The sequence below is a fragment of the Budorcas taxicolor genome, chromosome 23, assembly GCF_023091745.1.
Source record: "Budorcas taxicolor isolate Tak-1 chromosome 23, Takin1.1, whole genome shotgun sequence".
Classification (NCBI taxonomy): Eukaryota; Metazoa; Chordata; class Mammalia; order Artiodactyla; family Bovidae; genus Budorcas; species Budorcas taxicolor.
The window spans coordinates 34,640,937-34,660,558 of record NC_068932.1 but is presented as its reverse complement, the minus strand read 5'-3'; the positions used below and the strand labels follow the sequence as shown (position 1 = coordinate 34,660,558).

Below are 19,622 nucleotides of genomic sequence, written 5' to 3'. Positions count from 1 at the left end.
ACTGACTGTAAACAATGAGCAATATTAGTAATAATTATTTGACTGCTACTGCAAACAACTGATGTTAGTGAGGAAAAAATAAGATTCAGGAAGTTTCAGTTGCCGTTAATTGTTTTCTCATCACTGGCCTACTAAAAATAAATAGCCCTAATGCTGATTCTTCTAAGATTAGTTTCTAAGATGATTTTTCTAAGGCTTTTCCTAATACCTCTGCTCTGTAAATATAACTCAATACCCTGAGGACATTCTTGTTAGTATTTTTGAGGGTAAAAACAAAGATCTGCTTGAATTGTACATAGCCAAACACAAAAAGAACCTAAATTGAAGCAAATCATTAGTTTCCAGGCAAAGGTTTCTTGCTTTCCATTTAAACCTAAGAGCAAAAAAATCTAATCACACATTTCATATCATAGTTTTTATGAATGTAAAATTTAGACATTCACACAATTTAGAATTCATCATAAATCAGCTTCTCTGCAGGACCTATCAGAGTGCTTCATCAGAGAAGTGCATTAAATGCTGAATAAAGTCAAAGTTCCACTTCCAAAATTATATGATAGATATTATAAATCACTTTCATTGTTATTAAAAGTATAGTTTTAGTCAGTTCAGTCGCTCAGTCGTGTCCGACTCTTTGCAACCCCATGAATTGCAGCACGACCAATCTTGTTGAGAAATTGGGCTCATAGCACATACATTAAAAGAAAACAATCCTATGGAACTAAATGAATATTCCAACCGACTTCCCAATTTCCTAAGAAGTCAACCGTATATCATAGTTTTTATGAACGTCAAATATTTTATTCCATCTGAAATGTTAATACTGTTATTGGGAGCAGCATCTCGGATAAGAATGGCAAGAGGAAGGACAATCCTGGGGTCACAAAGAGTCAGACGTGACTAAGCAGCTAACACTTTCGCTTTCAGCACTCACTCCCTGAACTACTGTTTCTCAACTCAGGACTGCTGGTTTTCTGTGGGGCTTGATAAAAACGCAGAATGAAAATATCTGGAGGTGGAACCAAGGGATCTGCATTTTAAAAACAGCTCTGCAAGCAAGTACGAATTCAAAGCCTTTGACAGTTCCAATCTATCTGTCTGGGCCCCTTTTCTTACCACATAGCCTGATTAAACTGTGCGAGTCACACCACAGACTTCCCTATCTTCACTCCTTTCCTTGTGCTCGCCCATTCTTATTTAAACATCTGTCAAGGCTCATTTCAAGGACAGCCTCTTCCATGCTCCCTCCTAATGACCAAGGCAGATGTAATCTCTTCATCCTGTGAAGTTTTAGGGGCATTTACTCTGTATCTTTGATACTCGCCTTACTCTACCTTAGATTACAGTATCTGAACGTTAGTCTTCGCTCATCACCAGACTACCAAACTCCTTTACAGCAAAGAGTGTTTCTAACTTATCTACCATCTGCATTTAACTCACAGCAAACGCCATCTACTGGCTGATGTGAATGAAGCGAGAGATCAGATTTCAAGGGATATATACTTGAGAAATGCAAAGTACTTCCATTACTAGTGAAAGTGAAAGCCGCTCAATTGCACCTGACTCTTTGCAACCCCGTGACTACACAGTCCATGGAATTCTCTAGGCCAGAATACTGGAGTGTGTAGCCTTTCTCTTCTCCAGATCTTCCCAATCCAGGGAGTGAACCCAGGTCTCCAGCAATGCAGGTGGATTCTTTACCAGCTGAGCCACAAGGGAAGCTCTATTACTATCATACTAGTAATAAAGCTGCATGTCTCAAAAGATTCATTCATTCAATGTGTTAATTAAACAGTTATTGTGCATTGTGCTAGATACCAGAGAAGCTATCGGGACTCAAAGATTAATAAAATAGAATCCTTGTCCTCAAGGAGCTTCCTGACCAGGAAGAGAAAATAAAATGCACATAAATGACTCTAATGCCAGGGAGACTGTAATAACTGCCATTAAAAGCATTAAAATTAATATTAAAAGCATAGGAATAGTCCAGTCAGTTTAGAAAATGGGGTCACCTATCACCTCAGGCTTTGGAGAAGTAGGTGTTATAAAAATGCAGGATCACAGCAGGCAAGACACTAATTCAGAAGGGTGGTTTTTATACTGAGGTCTACATGTAAATGTTTCTCTGAAGACAGGCAGCCATACATATGCCTGCAAATTTTCAGTTTCTGATCTATGGCTGTGTACTTCTGAAACAAGTATCGGAGATTCTGAGAAAATCTCCTTAAAGCTTAAGCTTGGAAAAAAAATCTATGCATCTAAAGTAATTTGGTTACCTAAGAAAACCTAAGTAAAAATGAACTTTGAGAAGAAAAATCTCACAGCTAGCCAAATGAAGATATTTGGTATGTTTATATCACAAGGCTATTACAGTCATTTTGAAGCAAATTTTCAAAATACATGTCATGAAAAACAGATATTCATAGTCCTTAACACTAACTTAGAAATTTAAATCCATGCAATTTTGCAGCTTGGTCAGGTAGGTGCTTACCTATCTGCAGTAACAGTTCAGAATAATATCCTGAATTACTTACTCAATAAAATGAAATAAAAAATGAACCCATCTATTACAATGGCTAAAAGTTTTAAAAACAAAACAACAACAACAAAAAACTTGACAACACCCACTCTGACAAGGACATGGAACAACAGCTCTCATACGTTGCCCCTGGGCTGCAAAATGATAAACCCACTTGGAAAGAGTTTTGCAAATACACACTTACTACTACATGACCCAGAAATCCTACTCTTAGGTACTTCCCAAAGTGAAATGAAAATCTAAGTCCACACAAAAATCTGTGAATGTTTATGATGGCCTCATTCGTAATTATCTCAAACTGGTCTACAAATCCCTCGACTGGTGAATGGATAAACAATTGTGATACATCCATACAACAGAATACTACACAGTAGTATAAAGTAGTATCTGTTTGTGACCAGACTCACAGAAGACTCTCAAATGCATGGAAGGGAAATAAAGAAAAACCAGATTCAAAAGGCTGACTATATTTTTATGACTTTCTGAAAAAGAGAAAACTTGGACTGAAAACAGATTAATGATTGCTGAGGGCAGAGGTAGACACAGGATGACCAGGAAGGGACATGGGGTAAGGTGATGGGGCTGCTGTGTACCTTGACTGCAGTGGTGGTTATGAAACTGTATGTGTCTGTCAAGCTCACAGAACCAGAGAGACTGAGTTGTACTGTGTATAACACATCTCAATTAAAAAAAAAAGATTAAAAAAACCTTTTTTAAAAACTAAAAAACACCAACATTTTCCTTAATATATTTCTAAATGACTACTGCTAGAAAAAAGTAAATGAAAGCAGGAAAAACAGAAGAGTTATTTTCTAATTTAAAACTGGAAATAAAAATCCAAATATTAACTGATTTAAGTAAATCACAATTTGGTGACTATGGCTAGGAAAAGATAGTACCAATTAGCAGAGCAATCCCAATGCTACACCAGGGTGGGGAGGTGACTCGTGATGTTTCACATCTTGTCCAAATCCGCTCACACCATTCTTACCCTAGGTCAGGTTACCCACACACCACGCTTGAGCAAGCCTGGCTGAAAATATGATAGCTTAAAAATTCCCATGACTTCCCTCTTCCACATTTGCCCTTCGAGCTGTGCTCCTAAGCTGTAGCTTTGTATTTGTCCAGCCCCTGTTCTGCTCCCTACATGTGGTTCAGTCACATTCTTTGAGAGTAGTTTTTCTCAGGAGATTTCAGGTTAAAATAAAACAGTGCTCTTAAATGAAAATAATTCTGGGGAAGTAAAACAGGCTATCTGTTATTCACAAAATGTAATTCCTTCTAATATTATTTAGAGAATTCAATTCTCATGATAATTTTAATACACACATACTTTGAAGGTTGACAAGAAGTAAACTATACCTCCAGAAAAAAATTAACCAAATAGGGATCTTGTTTCAGCTTTGCACACACAATGCAGAGAAACTGAATTTCTTCATTTTCTGTTGGTGTTGCAAGGACTTCACCACATAGTCGAATTAACTTCTGTCAAAAAAATTTAAAACAAAATTTTAAACTTAGGCTATTTTTTAAAATAAACATCTAAACAGCCATTCATTCACCATCAGGATATTTAAAATTTTCAAATAATGCAAATACACTGCATTTTTCAGAAAGAACATTATTTGCAATCACCTATATCAAATAGGTGCTAGTATTAAGTTTTTCAAATATGTTATTCTAAAAAATTAGTGAGGTATTTAATAAATTTCTTGACATGTCAGGGAAGAAAGTAAATGGTAAAATTAATGTATAAGATTTTAAGAGAGAAATATAGAGACATGAAGTGCATTTAATACCATGTCACGCATCAAGAAAGCTCAAGTATCAACATTTGCTACTTTGCATGTTATTTTTACTTTTAGAAAAATCTATGCAAAAAAGCAGCAAACCAAATAGTTTTATGTAAAGGGAACAAACTACCTGCACTGGCCTGTGCACATTAATGTGTGGAAGTAGTGGCTGCCGGATTTTCCCCAAAAGTTTGGTATAGAACACCAGGACTTGTTGTTTCATTCCTGGAGGACACTGGCAAAAACAAAAACAAACAAGAAAAAAAATAGACAATGCAAACTTATTACTCAAAAGCTTGAAAAAAATCAGAGGCAATGTATGTGAATATATTCCACCTTCAAAAATCAATGCAATTAGACAGTTAATGACTTTGTCTAAATAAAATTCTCAATCAAATTATTACTGACTGGTATTCCATAAATAAAATTTATAAGAGTGTGTGAGACCACAGACTGATGTAATCACAAGCAGCAATGTGATAATGTGCCATGGAGATTGGAGTTTGGTTCAGGTGATGCCAAGCTGTTAATATTCTAAATGCTAGGGTAAAAGGAAACTCCCTGGCCCAGGCAAAGGCAGCATCTTATCACTTACATTTCTGACAGGTAATCAATAACCTTTCATCATATATATGGAGGAGTAAATAAAGTCTAACACATATATGTAAATAAAGGAATCCTATGTATAAATGGCTGTGATTTATTCTAACAATGCTATTTTAAATTAGTTGCAAAATTATTTACATTATGATTATTACAGGCAATGAATATTTAATAAATAAGTTTTGATAACATGCCAATTGTTTTAAATATTTGCTGAAAGGCAGATAAACCTGACGATTATGCATGCTGTAAATTAAGAGTATGAGTTAGCAAGGTTATACGTTCTAAAATTAACCTGCTTATGTTGACTCAGATTTAAAATAGTCACAAAATATTTCCAAAACATCACCATAGACACATTATATGGAAATAGCGTAAGCTATAATCTTAAGCACAATAGTATGTGAAGATAGTAAATACCTTAAGTTATTCAGATAAACACAATATTTATAATCACCAATATCAAAATAAATTTTCCAGTAGTATAATTACTAACATTTGCTCAGAAATTGATTAATATTTGTTCAATATAATGTTGCATAATCTCTCTCTCTACAAAGGACAGGAAAAAGGAGGGAGGAAGGGAACAAATTGGAAGATACTAGGGAGTAGATATTTAGCTAGAAAATGTAAACTGAACGAATCTAACCTAAAAATGAATTAGAGAATTACAGACTTAATTAAAAGGAAATCGTCTTCAATACGACTTCATAATTCTATTTGGTGTTTAAACATCTGTTTGAGGTTTCTTTAGTTTGATTTTCACATATATTACAGAAATTCACAGAACAGCAGCACCAATTTTTAGAGCTGGGGGAGGCCCCTTGCTGATCACCTCTTTGTTTCTAAAGAGGAAGATTCATCAAAGAGACTTACTTGAACTGGTTCTACTCATCAGAAGTGTTAATGTCAGAATGATCAATGACATTTTCTTTCAGGATTATGAAAAATAATTTTTGTAACCCAATATTCAATAGGATCCGTCTCATTTCCTTTGATTCTGAGCATTTGCACTTTAGTAGATTTTTATAAATGTTTACACTGTAATTCTAAGCAGCCTAAGTACCAGTTGTCTAGAGGATTTGGGAGCTCTGCTGTCTCTATGGAAAGTCATACTCATGCAGGCCATACAACTTTCTTTTTTTTTCATGTACTGACTTGAATCCTTCCATGCTTAATATATACCTCTACAGTTAAATTTAGTGCTTGGCAGCTTCTTTATCTCTAAGACATGAAAACATATATCACATGTACTTGCCTAAGAACATCATGTGGATTAGGAACTTACATCAGCTTTCCCTAAGGTATATAATGTTTCCAAGATCTTGTGATGAAGTAAATATTCCATACATGGCCCCGTCTCTCCAAATTCCCGTTCATTTTCTTCTTGTACTAAGATAACTAACATCTGTTCCAGATGAGATGGAATATTTGTATCTGTCACCGGGGCTTTATCATCTAAACAATAAAGACATCCATCAAATATTCAAACATTTTTAAACTGTACATTTGCACCTAAAATACTCTTTGTATTTCCCTGTTTCTATTCAGAGAAAAATCTGAATTGTTCACATGGGTGAGGTTTATATCGTATTCAAACACAATCTATATTCTGAAAGATATTCTAAAGCTAATACTCATGCATAATAATTCAGAAAAGGAACCATTTATGGGGTATGGAAATGAAAACATGATCAGAAAAAAATACAAATAACATCAGAACTTTGTATGCATTTATAACTTTAAAAATGTTATTTCAATTAGCCAGTTCAGAAGATCTAAACTTTCAGTTCATTTCAGTCACTCAGTTGTGTCCAACTCTGCGACCCCATGGGCTGCAGCACACCAGGCCTCCCTTTCCATCACCAACTCCTGGACTTTACTCAAACTCATGCCCATTGAGTCAGTGATGCCATCCAACCATCTCATCCTCTGTCGTCCCCTTCTCCTCCCACCTTCAATCTTTCCCAGCATCAGGGTCTTTTCCAATCAGTCAGTTCTTTGCATCAGGTGGCCAAAGTATTGGACTTTGAGCTTCAACATCAGTCCTTCCAATGAACACTCAGGACTTATCTCCTTTAGGATGGACTGGTTGGATCTCTTTGCAGTCCGAGGGACTCTCAAAAGTCTTCTCTAACACCACAGTTCAAAAGCATCAATTCTTCGGCGCTCAGCTTTCTTTATAGTCCAACTCTCACATCCATACATGACTACAGGAAAAACTATAGCCTTGACTAGACGGACCTGTGTTAGCAAAGTAATGTCTCTGCTTTTTAATATGCTGTCTAGCTTAGTCATAACTTTTCTTCCAAGGAGTAGGCATCTTTTAATTTCATGGCTGCAGTCACCATCTGCAGGGATTTTGGAGCCAAGAAAAATAAAGTCTGCCACTGTTTCCTCATCTATTTGCCATGAAGTGATGGGACGGGATGCCATGATCTTAGTTATCTGAATGTTGAGCTTTAAACAAACTTTTTCACTTTTCTTCTTTCACTTTCATCAAGAAGCTCTTTAGTTCTTCTTCGCTTTCTGCCATAAGGGTGGTGTCATCTGCATATCTGAGGTTACTGATATTTCTCCCACCTATCTTGATTCCAGCTTGTGCTTCATCCAGCCCAGCATTTCTTGTGATGTACTCTGCATAGAAGTTAAATAAGCAGGGTGACAATATACAGCCTTGACGTACTCCTTTTCCTATTTGGAACCAGTCTGTTGTTCCTTGTTCAGTTCTAACTGTTGCTTCCTGACCTGCATACAGGTTTCTCAAGAGGCAGGTCAGGTGCTCTGGTATGCCTATCTCTTTAAGAATTTTCCAGTTTGTTGTGACCCACAAAGTCAAAGGCTTTGACATAGTCAATAAAGCAGAAATAAATGTTTTTCTGAAACTCTCTTGCTTTTTGATGATCCAGAGGATGCTGGCAATTTGATCTCTGGTTCCTCTGCCTTTTCTAAAACCAGCTTGAATATCAGGGAGTTCACGGTTCACATATTGCTGAAGCCTGGCTTGGAGAATTTTGAGCATTACTTTCCTAGCACGTGAGATGAGTGCAATTGTGCAGTAGTTTGAGCATTCTTTAGCATTGCCTTTCTTTGGGATTGGAATGAAAACTGACCTTTTCCAGTCCTGTGGCCACTGCTGAGTTTTCCAAATATGCTGGCATATTGAGTGCAGCACTTTCACAGCAGCATCTTTCAGGATTTGAAACAGCTCAACTGGAATTCCATCACCTCCACTAGCTTTGTTCGTAGTGATGCTTCCTAGGGCCCATTTGACTTCGCATTCCAGAATGTCTGGCTCTAGCTGAGTGATCACACCATCGTGATCATCTGGGTGGTGAAGATCTTTTTTGTACAGTTCTGTGTATTCTTGCCATCTCTAAACTTTAGGTCTCTTTATATAAAAATAGCCTTGAATGTTAAGCTGAATAAGGTAGGATATGCAGAGAGGACAGGCTTGGTTTTGATCACTACTGCATTGCTTTGTGGGGTTCCCAGGTGGCACTAGTGGTAAAGAACCTGCCTGCCAATGCAGGAGACTTAAGAGACATGAGGGTTTGATCTCTGGGTCAGGAAGAGCCCCTGGAGAACGGCATGGCAACCCACTCCAATAGTCTTGCCTGGAGAATCCCATGGACAGAGGAGCCTGGTGGGCTACAGTCCACAGAGTTGCAAAGAGTCAGACACGACTGAAGTGACTTAGCACGAACATTGCTTTGTAACACTGGGAAGTCAAGACTTGAACGGCCCCAATTCATCTCCAGATTTGCAAACATGAAGAGCCCAAAGGAAAATCCTCTACGGAGAATTTCTGACATCTCCTCTCACCAGCAGACATCTATTCCCAAAGTAAAAGCTGCTTCTCAGGAATATCCTTACAAAATACTGATTTTTTTTTTTAAGTAAAAATTCATGAATACTTTTAACATAGTAAAAACATATGATTTTACCAACCTAAATTTATTATATAAGGGTTAAATTATTCTTATAAAATGTGTTATAAAATGTTTAAATATAAAGTGTATTAGGGAATGACAGGTTTTTTTATGTCTCTATTGTTCTTTACTTAGTCCTGCTATATTTTGTGCAATACAATCCTGGTGTGCTATGTATCTGATGATATAAAGCTTTGTCTGTACACTGACACATGTATGTGTATATATACACACACAGACTAAACCATAATACTAACGCCTTATGGAGCACACAAGGGAAAGAGAAGAGTCACTTGTGTTCCCAGGAGGACATATCAAATATGATTGAGTATGGGATAGTTATTAAGAGCATGAGTCCTGGACTTGGACAACCTGGATTCAAGTCTTGGCTCTGTCGCTTTTAGCTGGGTGACCTGGGCAAACTACTTAAGCCTCAGTACCAACATCTGTAAAATGGAGCTGATCAACGCCAGTAACTGCTACTGTATGATTTCAGTGAAATAATGTGAAGCCCAGTGCCTTAGCACACAGTATGAATTCAATAACGTTAATTTATGATGTCTCACTTCATTTTCTTCTAAAATGAGTAGCCTAGAGCTAATAAAAAAGATGGTGTGTAATTTTATTTGAAATTTACTTTTTAAAAGTATTTTTCACCTGTTTTATATAAACATTCCAGGAAGGAATGAATATTTAAGCATGGTTTGATTACACATATTTATGGAGAAAAATAGTAAAAAAAAGGCCTTTTATTTTTTTGAGAAATAAATGAACTATAAGCTCAACTTGACAGGATTAAAATCCGAGCTCCCTAGAAGATCTAGTTTCTGCCAATCACTCTCACCACCCCAAACCATGTTTAGACCCCAGTGCCTTTGCATAAGCTATTCCTTTTACTGAAATGCCTTTGCCCTCCTTCTCGACCTCAAAACTTACTGCTCACCCTCAAGCCCAGGGTCAGACACCGCCTCCTAGTTTTCCCCCTGCTTCCTTCTCTCTCTGTGCCTGGCCCACTTTTTTGTCCCATACTTTGTTGTAACATATACACTTGCTTTTGCTATGAGATTGCAAAAAAAAAAAAAAAAATCATTTAAAGCAAGAACTTACAGGCCTTCCTTTAAAGTATTTCCTTAAGACTATGGAGGGGTGAAAAACTCACAAGGGTTAAGAATAGTCATTTTTTGAAAAGACTGCTCCTGTCAAAAAACTTTTCTATAGATCTGCTGTCTAAACATCCAAATTAAGGTCAAAATTACATTTTATATTTAAAGGTATATATATAGATAGTTTGACTATCACTTATTACATAAAAATGAGGAATTTCTTACTTTTAAAGAATTATCTATGACTCCACCAGCTTGCCAAATCAACTTTTTTTTTCTTCATGTATTCTTTCAATCTGCACACCCACTAGCGTTTACCTCTATATTCCTAAAGGGAGCCCACAGGGCTATGGAGCAAGGTTACTACTCTATTTCCTATTTCAGAGGTTGCCAAACTTCAGCTCATGGAACAAACCCAGCCTTGCCATCTGCTTTAATAAAGTTGTACTGGAACAAAGAATGCTCTTCTTTTAATGTATTGTGGAAGGTTGCTTTTGCACTGTAACAACAAAATTGAATAGTTGCAACAGAGACTGTATGGCCTACAAAGCCTAAGATATTTACTATCTGACCCTTTACAGAAAAATTTTGCCAAACTTTGACCTAATTTAGTCACATTTCCCATATTCGCTCTTCAGCCTATTCACTAAGATTGAAGCACAAAGAAGATAACTTCCAAAGACGTCCACACTATGTCCACTCTGTTCCTGCATTGACACCCGTATGTTTTCCTTTCTGCCTTAAATTTATGGATGAGCTGTCCACAAGCCTATGAAGCCTTCACTAATGCACCGGGAGCCTATAACCCACTTGCCAACTTAAGGATGTGGCTCAGAAATTATCTCCTATGACTCTTGTGCCCACCTTTCCTTCTCTACTAGCTCATTCTCACCAAAGTACAAATGGCAGTACCTTCCATCTTAAAAAAAAAAATTACCCTCCTGCCCCACCCCACCCCCGCCCCTGCCACCAAGGCCACTTCTCCCTGTGGCTGTTGATCTGTCTCAGCTCTCCTTTCCACTAACACTCCTCAAGAGAGCAGTCTTCACACACTATCCAAATATGTTCTCTGTCCACTGTCTCTTACACTTCGTCCAATCAGGTCTCCTCTCTCTTTCTCGCTATTAAAAGGGCTCTTATCAAGACCACCAATGAGCTCCTCATGGCTGAATCCAATGATCCATTCCTAGCCTTCATCAACTTGACATCATTAGACACTTTGATCCTTCTCTCCGCTTCCAGCTTCAAGGACACCATTCTCTCTTGGCAGTCCGGCGCATCACTGGCAAAAGCAAAATCTCCTTTGCTTGCTATCATTCTCATTTTCCTAATCGCTGAACACTGAGTATGAGGGCTCAGTTCCTGAATACTCTTTTTCTTCCATCTGTCTGTAGCTACCCTGGGTAATCTCAGCCAGGCTTAAAATCCCACTTACATGCTGATGACTCTCAATTTCATGTCTAGTTTATGGCTCCACCCTAAATCCCAGATCCCTCTTTCTTACTGTCTGCTTGACAATATCCAGCTGCACATATAATGGGTGTCTCAAACCAAAAAAGTCCAAAATGCTCTCACAAACCTGCTCCTCCTGGAGTCTCCTCATCCCATTCTCAATGAGTGCTCCTTCTATTATTCCAACTGCCTAAGCCCCAACATTTGGAGTTATCCTTGATTCTTATTCTTTCATACCCAATATTCAATCCATCAACAACTTTCTTCAAAATATACCCAGAGTACAATCATTCTCAACACATCCACCCTGGTCTGAGCCACCGACATTGCTCAGACCATTGCAACAGTCCCCTAACTGTTCTACCAACTTCACCTCTACACACTTGCAATCTAAGTTTCTTGCAGAAGCCAAAGTGATCTCTTTAAAGCCAATAATGTTACACCTCTGCTCAAAACCCTTTAAAGGCTCCCCATCTGAGAGTAAAAGCCAAAGCCCTCGCAATGGCTTACAAGGCCTTGGGTGAACCTGCACCCCTGCCCCGTTGATGTTATCTCCTCCCATTTCTCTCTTTGTTCGCGTTGCTCCAGCCACACCTCCTGCGGTCTGAGCACCCTCCAAGTGCTGTGCCCTGCAGCCTCAGGGCTTGTGCACTAAGCGCTCTCCTGGATCTTTTCCCTAGACACCTCCAGGCTTGCTTCCTCCTTCCTGCAGATTCGGCTCAGAAGTCACCTGGGGTAATGAGGATTTCTCTAATCTTAGAGAGCCGTCTGTCTCCGATGGCTCTGTCCCCACTCCCCAAACACTCCCATCCCTTTCAGCCTGCTTCATTTTCTCCTCAGCACTTATCATCTGACACACTATGTGAACTTGTCTATTGTTTGCTTCCTCCTAATCAGTATCTCTCGGAGAAGGGAATAGCAACCCACCCCAGTATTCTTGTCTGGAGAATCCCATGGACAGAGGAGTCTGGCAAGCTCCAGTCCATGGTGTTGCAACAGTCGGACATGACAGAGTGATTAATACAATCAATATATCTGGGCTTCCCAAGTGGCTCACTGGTGAAGAGTCAGCCTGTCAATGCAGGAGACACAGGGTTCCATCCACGGGTCGGGAAGATCCCCGGGAGAAGCAAATGGCAACCCACTTCAGTATCCTTGCTGGAAAATTCCATGGACAGTGGAGCCTGGCAGGCTACAGTCCATGGAATTGCAGAGAGTCAAACACAATTTAGCAACTAAACAACAACCATCAATATACAAGCTCTGTTAGGACAGATATTTTTGTCTATTTGAGTGGCATACCGCCCAGTGGCCAGAACAACACTTACACATAGTAGGTGTTCAACAGCTGTATTTTTGAATGAGAGGAATTAAAATAAATTGCTTATAAGTTTCATGCAAAATAACTTTGAAGAGTAGTTTGTATGTATTTTAATATTTCATAAATTTTCTGTTTAATTAATATCAGCATGATTTCTTACCTGAAGTTTCTATATAGTAATGGGTAATTGCTTTCCAGTGGTAAACAAAATCTTCTTGTAAAGGAAGAGAAGGTGCAAGCTACACAAACACAAACAAAAAGACCACAACAATTAAGAAAATGGCATTAAAATCTTCATATTAAATGTAACTGTATTTTTCTACTAATGATGCAAAAGCAGCATATTAATAAGGAATGAGCTTTAATTTGATTCTGTATGTCAAATATCAAGGAGAAATAAAAACAATGGCAAATCCAAGAAAGTAAAATAATTTATTAAGAAAGAGGAAAAACACATTTATCAGTGTTATTAATAATTATAGTATTGGGTTTTTTTCTCCTTCCCTGCAAGTAGTTACTATACATGACTTCAAAAGTAACAGAGTTAAAGGAAAACACATAATATTCTATTACTAAAGTATCAGGAAAATGAAATTATTGATAACCAGGGATCTTTGTACCTAGGACTTTGAAATGCAAAACAGTAAAAAGCTGCTATGTAACTAGTTACACATCACCACTACTAAAATATATACCAAAGTCAACCCTGTAATCAGATTAAAACTGTTCTCTATTTTCAGTGACATACAGAAGTAAATCTTTTCTTTTTAAGCCTAGAATAGGCAGTGCATATTTTTAGCAAAATGACCACATGAACAAGACACTACCAATTTAAATTCCACAAAGTCAAAAATGTCTCACATTTTGATTTTGAAATTTACTTCAGAAGTTTTAGGGCCAAAATTATATCCTTTCAACCATCTCATTGCAAACTTACAAGTATTTTAAATGGGTATTAAACGGATAGAAAAAGATTTGGATGCACCTTTACAATATTTTCTTTTCTTTAAAATGAGTGACAGAGAGAGAAAGCTCTCCCAGTCCTAGCACTGTCAATAAATTCTCATCAGAAAGTACAGCTGACCCAGTTTTCCTAACAGCAAATAGGTTTCCATTTTGGGAACCTCAACTATGGCAGCGTAATCTTCCATTTTCACAGATTCATCTAAACAGATGATCTCAGAGGTCATGTTACTTCTGACCTTCTACTTGTTCCATTTTGATTGGTTCTCCCATAAAGACCTCAAAGTTCAAAACCTTTCAAAACAATTTCCAAACTACTGAGTAAATTATAAACATTGGTCATGATACCCTAAGTGTTTCAATCCAGAAGATGAAACGCAATCAGGAAACAAATGGACCTGAAAATTTTTCTGCAATCATCAACATCTTTCTGCCAGCTTTTTCATACGAACCTATTCACACCACTCTGAATAGTACTGCATTAAGAGAATGTAAATAATCATCTCATTTCCCAATAGAAGGCTATGAAAAAACTTTAAAGACTTTAAGACCCTTAACAATGAAGTTAAAAATCTTTGGGGTTACTATACATCAGGAACATGGAGAGAGAAAACTCGTGGGAGACTGAGAAAAAAATCAGAGAAATAAGAAAGAAAGAATTAATTTGGGAAAATAATCTTCCTGAAACTTTTAGATTAAAAAGTCAGTTTTAATCAGCTACTTATTTGTAGAATCTTCCTAAAAATATATAGAATTTCTCTTGTGTTAGAGACCTTTTAACACACTAGCTTTATGCAGTGTTATTATTAATCAATTAATTCTGTACTAGAAATTGGGACAAACCCAAATGAAATTTGGTGTTTCAAAAACTGTACTGAGTTTCTTAAGTATAAATATTATGCTTTGTTTAATTTTTCCAAAGGAATTTCCAGAGTATATCACTTTCCCAGAGAAATCTGGCCAGACTTCCTGCCAAGGGCACAGTCCTTTCCACACATGCTTGTGGCATCCTCTCCCTGACTGATGGCTCCCTCTCTCCCAGCCCTGAGCCCATGCTGGTGACTGTTGAGTTATCCATCTCCTCCACTAGATTGTGAACTCAATGAGTTTACAAAGATTACATCATCTTGTTCATCCGAACCTCCGGTTTCCAAGTCAATGATGGCGCGTAGTAAGCGCTGAGTAATGTTTATTGAGTGGATACAGGGCAGCTGCTGCCATTTAGTGAGTAGTTATAGGCCAGGGCTTCCCTGGTGGCTCAGATGGTAAAGCATCTGCCTGCAATGCGGGAGACCTGGGTTCGATTCCTGGGTCGGGAAGATCCTCTGGAGAAGGATATGGCAACCCACTCCAGTACTCTTGCCAGGAAAATTCCATGGATGGAGGAGCCTGGTAGGCTACAGTCCATGGGGTCGCAAAGAGTCGGACATGACTAAGCGATTTCACTTTTATGTGCCAGGCACAGTGCCAAAGTTTACACTTACGTGTGGTCTTAAATTCTCACAATAAACTTCGACTTTTCCCAAACAAACTCTTGTCATTCACTGACTGCGGAAGGCAACACTACTGGTAATTAAAAACCTGGAGGTCTTTTCCCAAAATACCTACCACACAAAAGGACCTACCTAGCTGATAACTCCAGAGAAGGCACTGGCACCCCACTCCAGCACTCTTGCCTGGAAAATCCCATGGACGGAGGAGCCTGATAGGCTACAGTCCATGGGGTCGCTAAGAGTCAGACACGACTGAAGGGACTTAGCAGCAGCAGCTGATAACTCAGATGAGAAGTCGTGTTCTCAGAGCCACGCCTGCAGCCTCACAGGCATCATCAACATTCCATGCCCAACTCTGTTAAATTGCTTCTTCCTCCAGGCAATTTTCTGACACCCACCCCCTCCTATATCCTCTGCCTTTGTAAGTCCAGCTCAAGTCTCACTTCCTCCAGGGAGCCTTCCAGTCCTAGGTGCTTGCTCCTCTCCTCCTACAGAACGCACTAACAGAACAATTATCCAAATAATAACAATAATGATTAACAATTTATTAAGCACTTACTATGTGCCAGGCACTGCATTAAGGACTTGTCATTCTAACTTTCACAATTCTATCAGATAGGCCTAATTGCTTCCATTTTACTCTGAGGGAAGCCCCTGTGCTGCAGCCCATGGGATCCCAAAGAGTAGGACAGGACACACTGACTGAACAGCAAAAACGAGGAACTGAAACATACAAAGACTAAGTAAGCTGTCCAGCGAAGAAGTAGGGGGCAGAGGCAAGCCTAGAACCCTGCTCTGTCTGGCTCTAGCGGCCAGGCCACAAGCTTGGGCATGGCTTATACTTCAACCTATGCGTCTGTTTTGCCTACCAATGCAGTCTCCCCATGAACTCGCACTGTGCTTCTTGATGGGCTCCTAAAACGTATGCTGCATGACTAAAGGATGGCAGTTAAAGAGCACTTGCTGGAAAAGAATACACTTAAGAAAACACTACCTATGTTTCATTTGACATTTTAATTCCTACTGCAGAGTAGATTTTTAAGGAATTGCTAGTCTCAACAATCATCATTAAATCTTAATTATAATTTTACAAGAAAATAATAATGCATCCAAATTCTGAAAGATGACTTACCTTGAATTAACTAGTTAAGACAGATAAAACATTTTTTCCTGACATTGCCCTTTTATCCTCCTGGAGTAAATCTGCCTTCAAGGATGGAACTGACTGGAATTACAAGATATTAGTCCCTGGCAGACTACCTCACACAGACCAAGGCCCTCAACAAATACGGAGTTGTACTAATGGAAGGCGTTTTATTTATCCTTTGGAGAAGCTGGGCTAAAATGATCCACCTCAGAACTAACTACATGAGAGGCCTGATTTCAGATTTGTGGCAACTAGCTAATTTCCTGACTCTTAACTAGCCAATCATTTCTATACTGAAGGAAAACTATCATTTCTGATAAAGGAGGCAAGAGTTACATTACAGTGTCTGTTTTTGCTCAAGGTGTGAATTTCTCTCCTAAACTTAAAATGTAGCCTATCAGATTAATAACACATCTTCAAGTACTGATCTTTGAAAATATCTTAGTTGTATTTCATCCTTTTAAGTAGTTAACAGGAAGTGAGAAGAAACCATTAATTAAACAATAAGGAAAACGCTACACCTAAACCCTATTTAAATGAATGTGTATCTGGTTGACCCTAAAAAACACATTTGAAGGTGGATCCAATTGAATAAAAAAACCTAGGAAATAATAATACCAAAATGGTTGAGAAAACATTATAGAGATTCATACAATGACACAACTGAAAAAAGGTCATGTCAGCATCTGTCTACAGGATTATCTCCCTTCTCTGTAGAACCCTGATAATCATAATTGCAATACTATATCAGAAAATACTAATTGGGCAAACAAATTAAAAGGCGGATAGAGAAAAGCTAATGAACTGAGGAATGGTAAGATTAGGCCATAGAAAAAAAGTCAAGCAAATAAAAAAACAGAACTAAATAAATGGAAACCAATCTTGGGCTAGGGGAAAAAAAGATATTCTTCAAATAACACAAAGATGGCTTATTCAGCATTACATATGGGTTCATTTCCAAGAGAATGGTAAAAGGGAAAAGAAAAAAAAAAAAAGCACGCCAAAAATTTTTCATTACATTTAACTGCCTATCAAGGTAAACTAGTAAGTATCACAATTGAAAACATTAATGCTAAGTAAATAAAAACGTTACTTTTCTAAATGCAGTGCATTAACTCCCAGGGGCAGGTGAATATAATCCACTCTTTTTCTCACTAACCTCAGCAAAGCAGACAACCTGGATATTACAGAGGCAGCGTCAGACAATTTACATGGATAATTTGGGAGATGCCAACATACACAATTATAAGAAGATAATGCAGACAGAAAACACAGGCCTCAGGACAAAAATGAGTCTTTACTGTGAGAGCACTGAAAGCCATCTTTCTTTTCCTAAGTACTTATTTCTGTAAATATCAGCCTGAATTAGTATAGAATATAAATGATATAATAAATTCATATTCCCAATTATCTCAGTATGAAGCTGTATTCAGTGTCAAAAAAGTAAATGATTCTTGATATTTTCAGTTAAGGAATAATATAAAATGTAAATATCACTGTTTTTTATAAATTTAAATTGAATTCTAAAAGTAAAGTGTTGTAGCTGGTGTATAAGCAAGAAAGAAAAATTAAAAATTGCCTTAGAGTCTAAGGCTATCATTTTCCTCAAGAGTAATACTGCTCTTCATTCATGAAAAACTGTCTTGCCTGATGTGATACATTCCTTTTCTCAAGAACCTGTGGCAGATCTAAAAGGACTCTTAAACATTCCCCACACAGCACTTAAGAACCGTAACAAAAGTTTTCCATTACTGAGTTTTAAAGATCCATTTAATTTTTATCTGGCCATAAAAACTGTTCTATTGCAAATTGTGTGTTTTCCCCCCTTAAAATTATGTAGATCTGAATGTGCTATGTCACCCAAAAACTGAACACAGAAAGAGAATGACATTTTTAAAACTAGCCAAGTAGTACCTCTAGCAAAACTGCACTTGTGATGAACTTCACAGGGTGCATTCTTCGATTTGGGCATTTCTGCCAGCCTAAAGTAAAACAACCGAAGTAAAGCAACGCGACCCCTTATCACTGAATCAGCAGGAAGACACGTTCTTATGAGTTACTTCTCTTTTAGTGGTGTTAGATTTGAGTGCTGTTTCCCTATGCTGGTGTCTGAAATCCTCAAGGCGGGGTACAACTGCAGGAAAGACGAAAAGCGTCCAGGAAAGGAAGAGAAGAAAGGAAACAGATGGTCCTGGGGGTGGGTGAGGGCTTGGAAAATGTCTAAAGCACACTCGACCATTTCACACCGATCAAGGAGATCCAGCTGAGCTGGGCCGCCCGGCCTGCGAGAGCAAAACCTGGCTAGATTACGAAACCGGGGCGGGTGGGCTGCCTCCCTGCCAGAGCCGCGCCCCCCGGCAAGAGCACCCCGTCCTGGGTCCCCCACCCCAAACAAAACAAAACAAATCCAAACAGTGTTAGGCCGTTTCTTTTGTCTCGGTCAACGCTGACCACTTTTTGAGGGAGAAGGTTAACGGTCAGGGAGTCCGGGGGAGGGCCCCAAGACCTTGCCAGGTGCTCCCCGACTCCCCTGGTCCCATCGGAGTAATCGGACGACCCCCGATGCGGGCCGGGAGCGGTCGGTCCTCCCGGGGACTCCCGCCTGCCCTCTTAGAGCGAGAAAAAGGGCTCCACGCTGGCCCGGAGCAGGAAGGAGAGCAGGGGGTCCGCTCAGAGCCAGGCCCGAGGAGCCCCGACGACCCCGCAGCGCCCGCCCCGGGCCTCGCTCCTTCGCGGGGCCGGGGACGCCGAGGGCCGCGGGGCCGGGGACGCCGAGGGCCGCCGGGCCGAGGCCGCCAGGCTCTCTCTGCCTGGGGCCGGCGGCGGGGAACGTAGGCCGCCGCCATCCCCGGCCTGTCGTGCGCCCGCAGCCCCGCGGCCTTACCGCCTCCACGGCGTGCTGCAGGATGGAGGTGAACTTGGAGAACATCTTGTCCCGGGACTGCAGCAGCTTCTCCCGGGACGACCTGGAGAGCTCCTCGATCCGCCGCCGCCGCCCCTGCTGCGGCTGCCGGGGCCGCTCCAGAGTGAAGGCCGGTGCGGGGCGGGGAGGACGAGCAGAGGGCCGAGGCGGGCCGGCCCGGCCGCTTCAGGTGTGTTAGGGCGGCGCGGCGGCTCCGGCGGGCGCGGCGACGTGGCGGGCGGCGAGGAGGGCGTTCCGCGCGGACTCTGGGCCCCGCGACGCTCCGGCGGCGGTGGCTCCGGCTCCGGCTCCGGCTCCGGCTGCGGCTCTGGCTCGGACACGGTGGCAGCTCGGCTCGGGTTCCTTCCGCCCGC

At 39.8% G+C, this 19,622-nt stretch overlaps 1 protein-coding gene across 1 annotated transcript in view; it reads right to left on the bottom strand.

The window, feature by feature from the left end:
* Nucleotides 1–19,295, bottom strand: part of FHIP2A (FHF complex subunit HOOK interacting protein 2A) — a 35,551-nt gene extending 16,256 nt beyond the window's left edge. The window contains exons 1-5 of the mRNA XM_052660915.1: nucleotides 19,231–19,295; nucleotides 12,904–12,982; nucleotides 6,224–6,393; nucleotides 4,463–4,567; nucleotides 3,902–4,024 (exon numbers count right to left, since the gene is read on the bottom strand). Of these exons, the coding sequence (XP_052516875.1) occupies nucleotides 3,902–4,024; nucleotides 4,463–4,567; nucleotides 6,224–6,393; nucleotides 12,904–12,982; nucleotides 19,231–19,275 (522 nt within the window). The 5' untranslated portion in view covers nucleotides 19,276–19,295. The remainder of the gene's footprint in view (nucleotides 1–3,901; nucleotides 4,025–4,462; nucleotides 4,568–6,223; nucleotides 6,394–12,903; nucleotides 12,983–19,230) is intronic.
* Nucleotides 19,296–19,622: the final 327 nt, after the last annotated feature.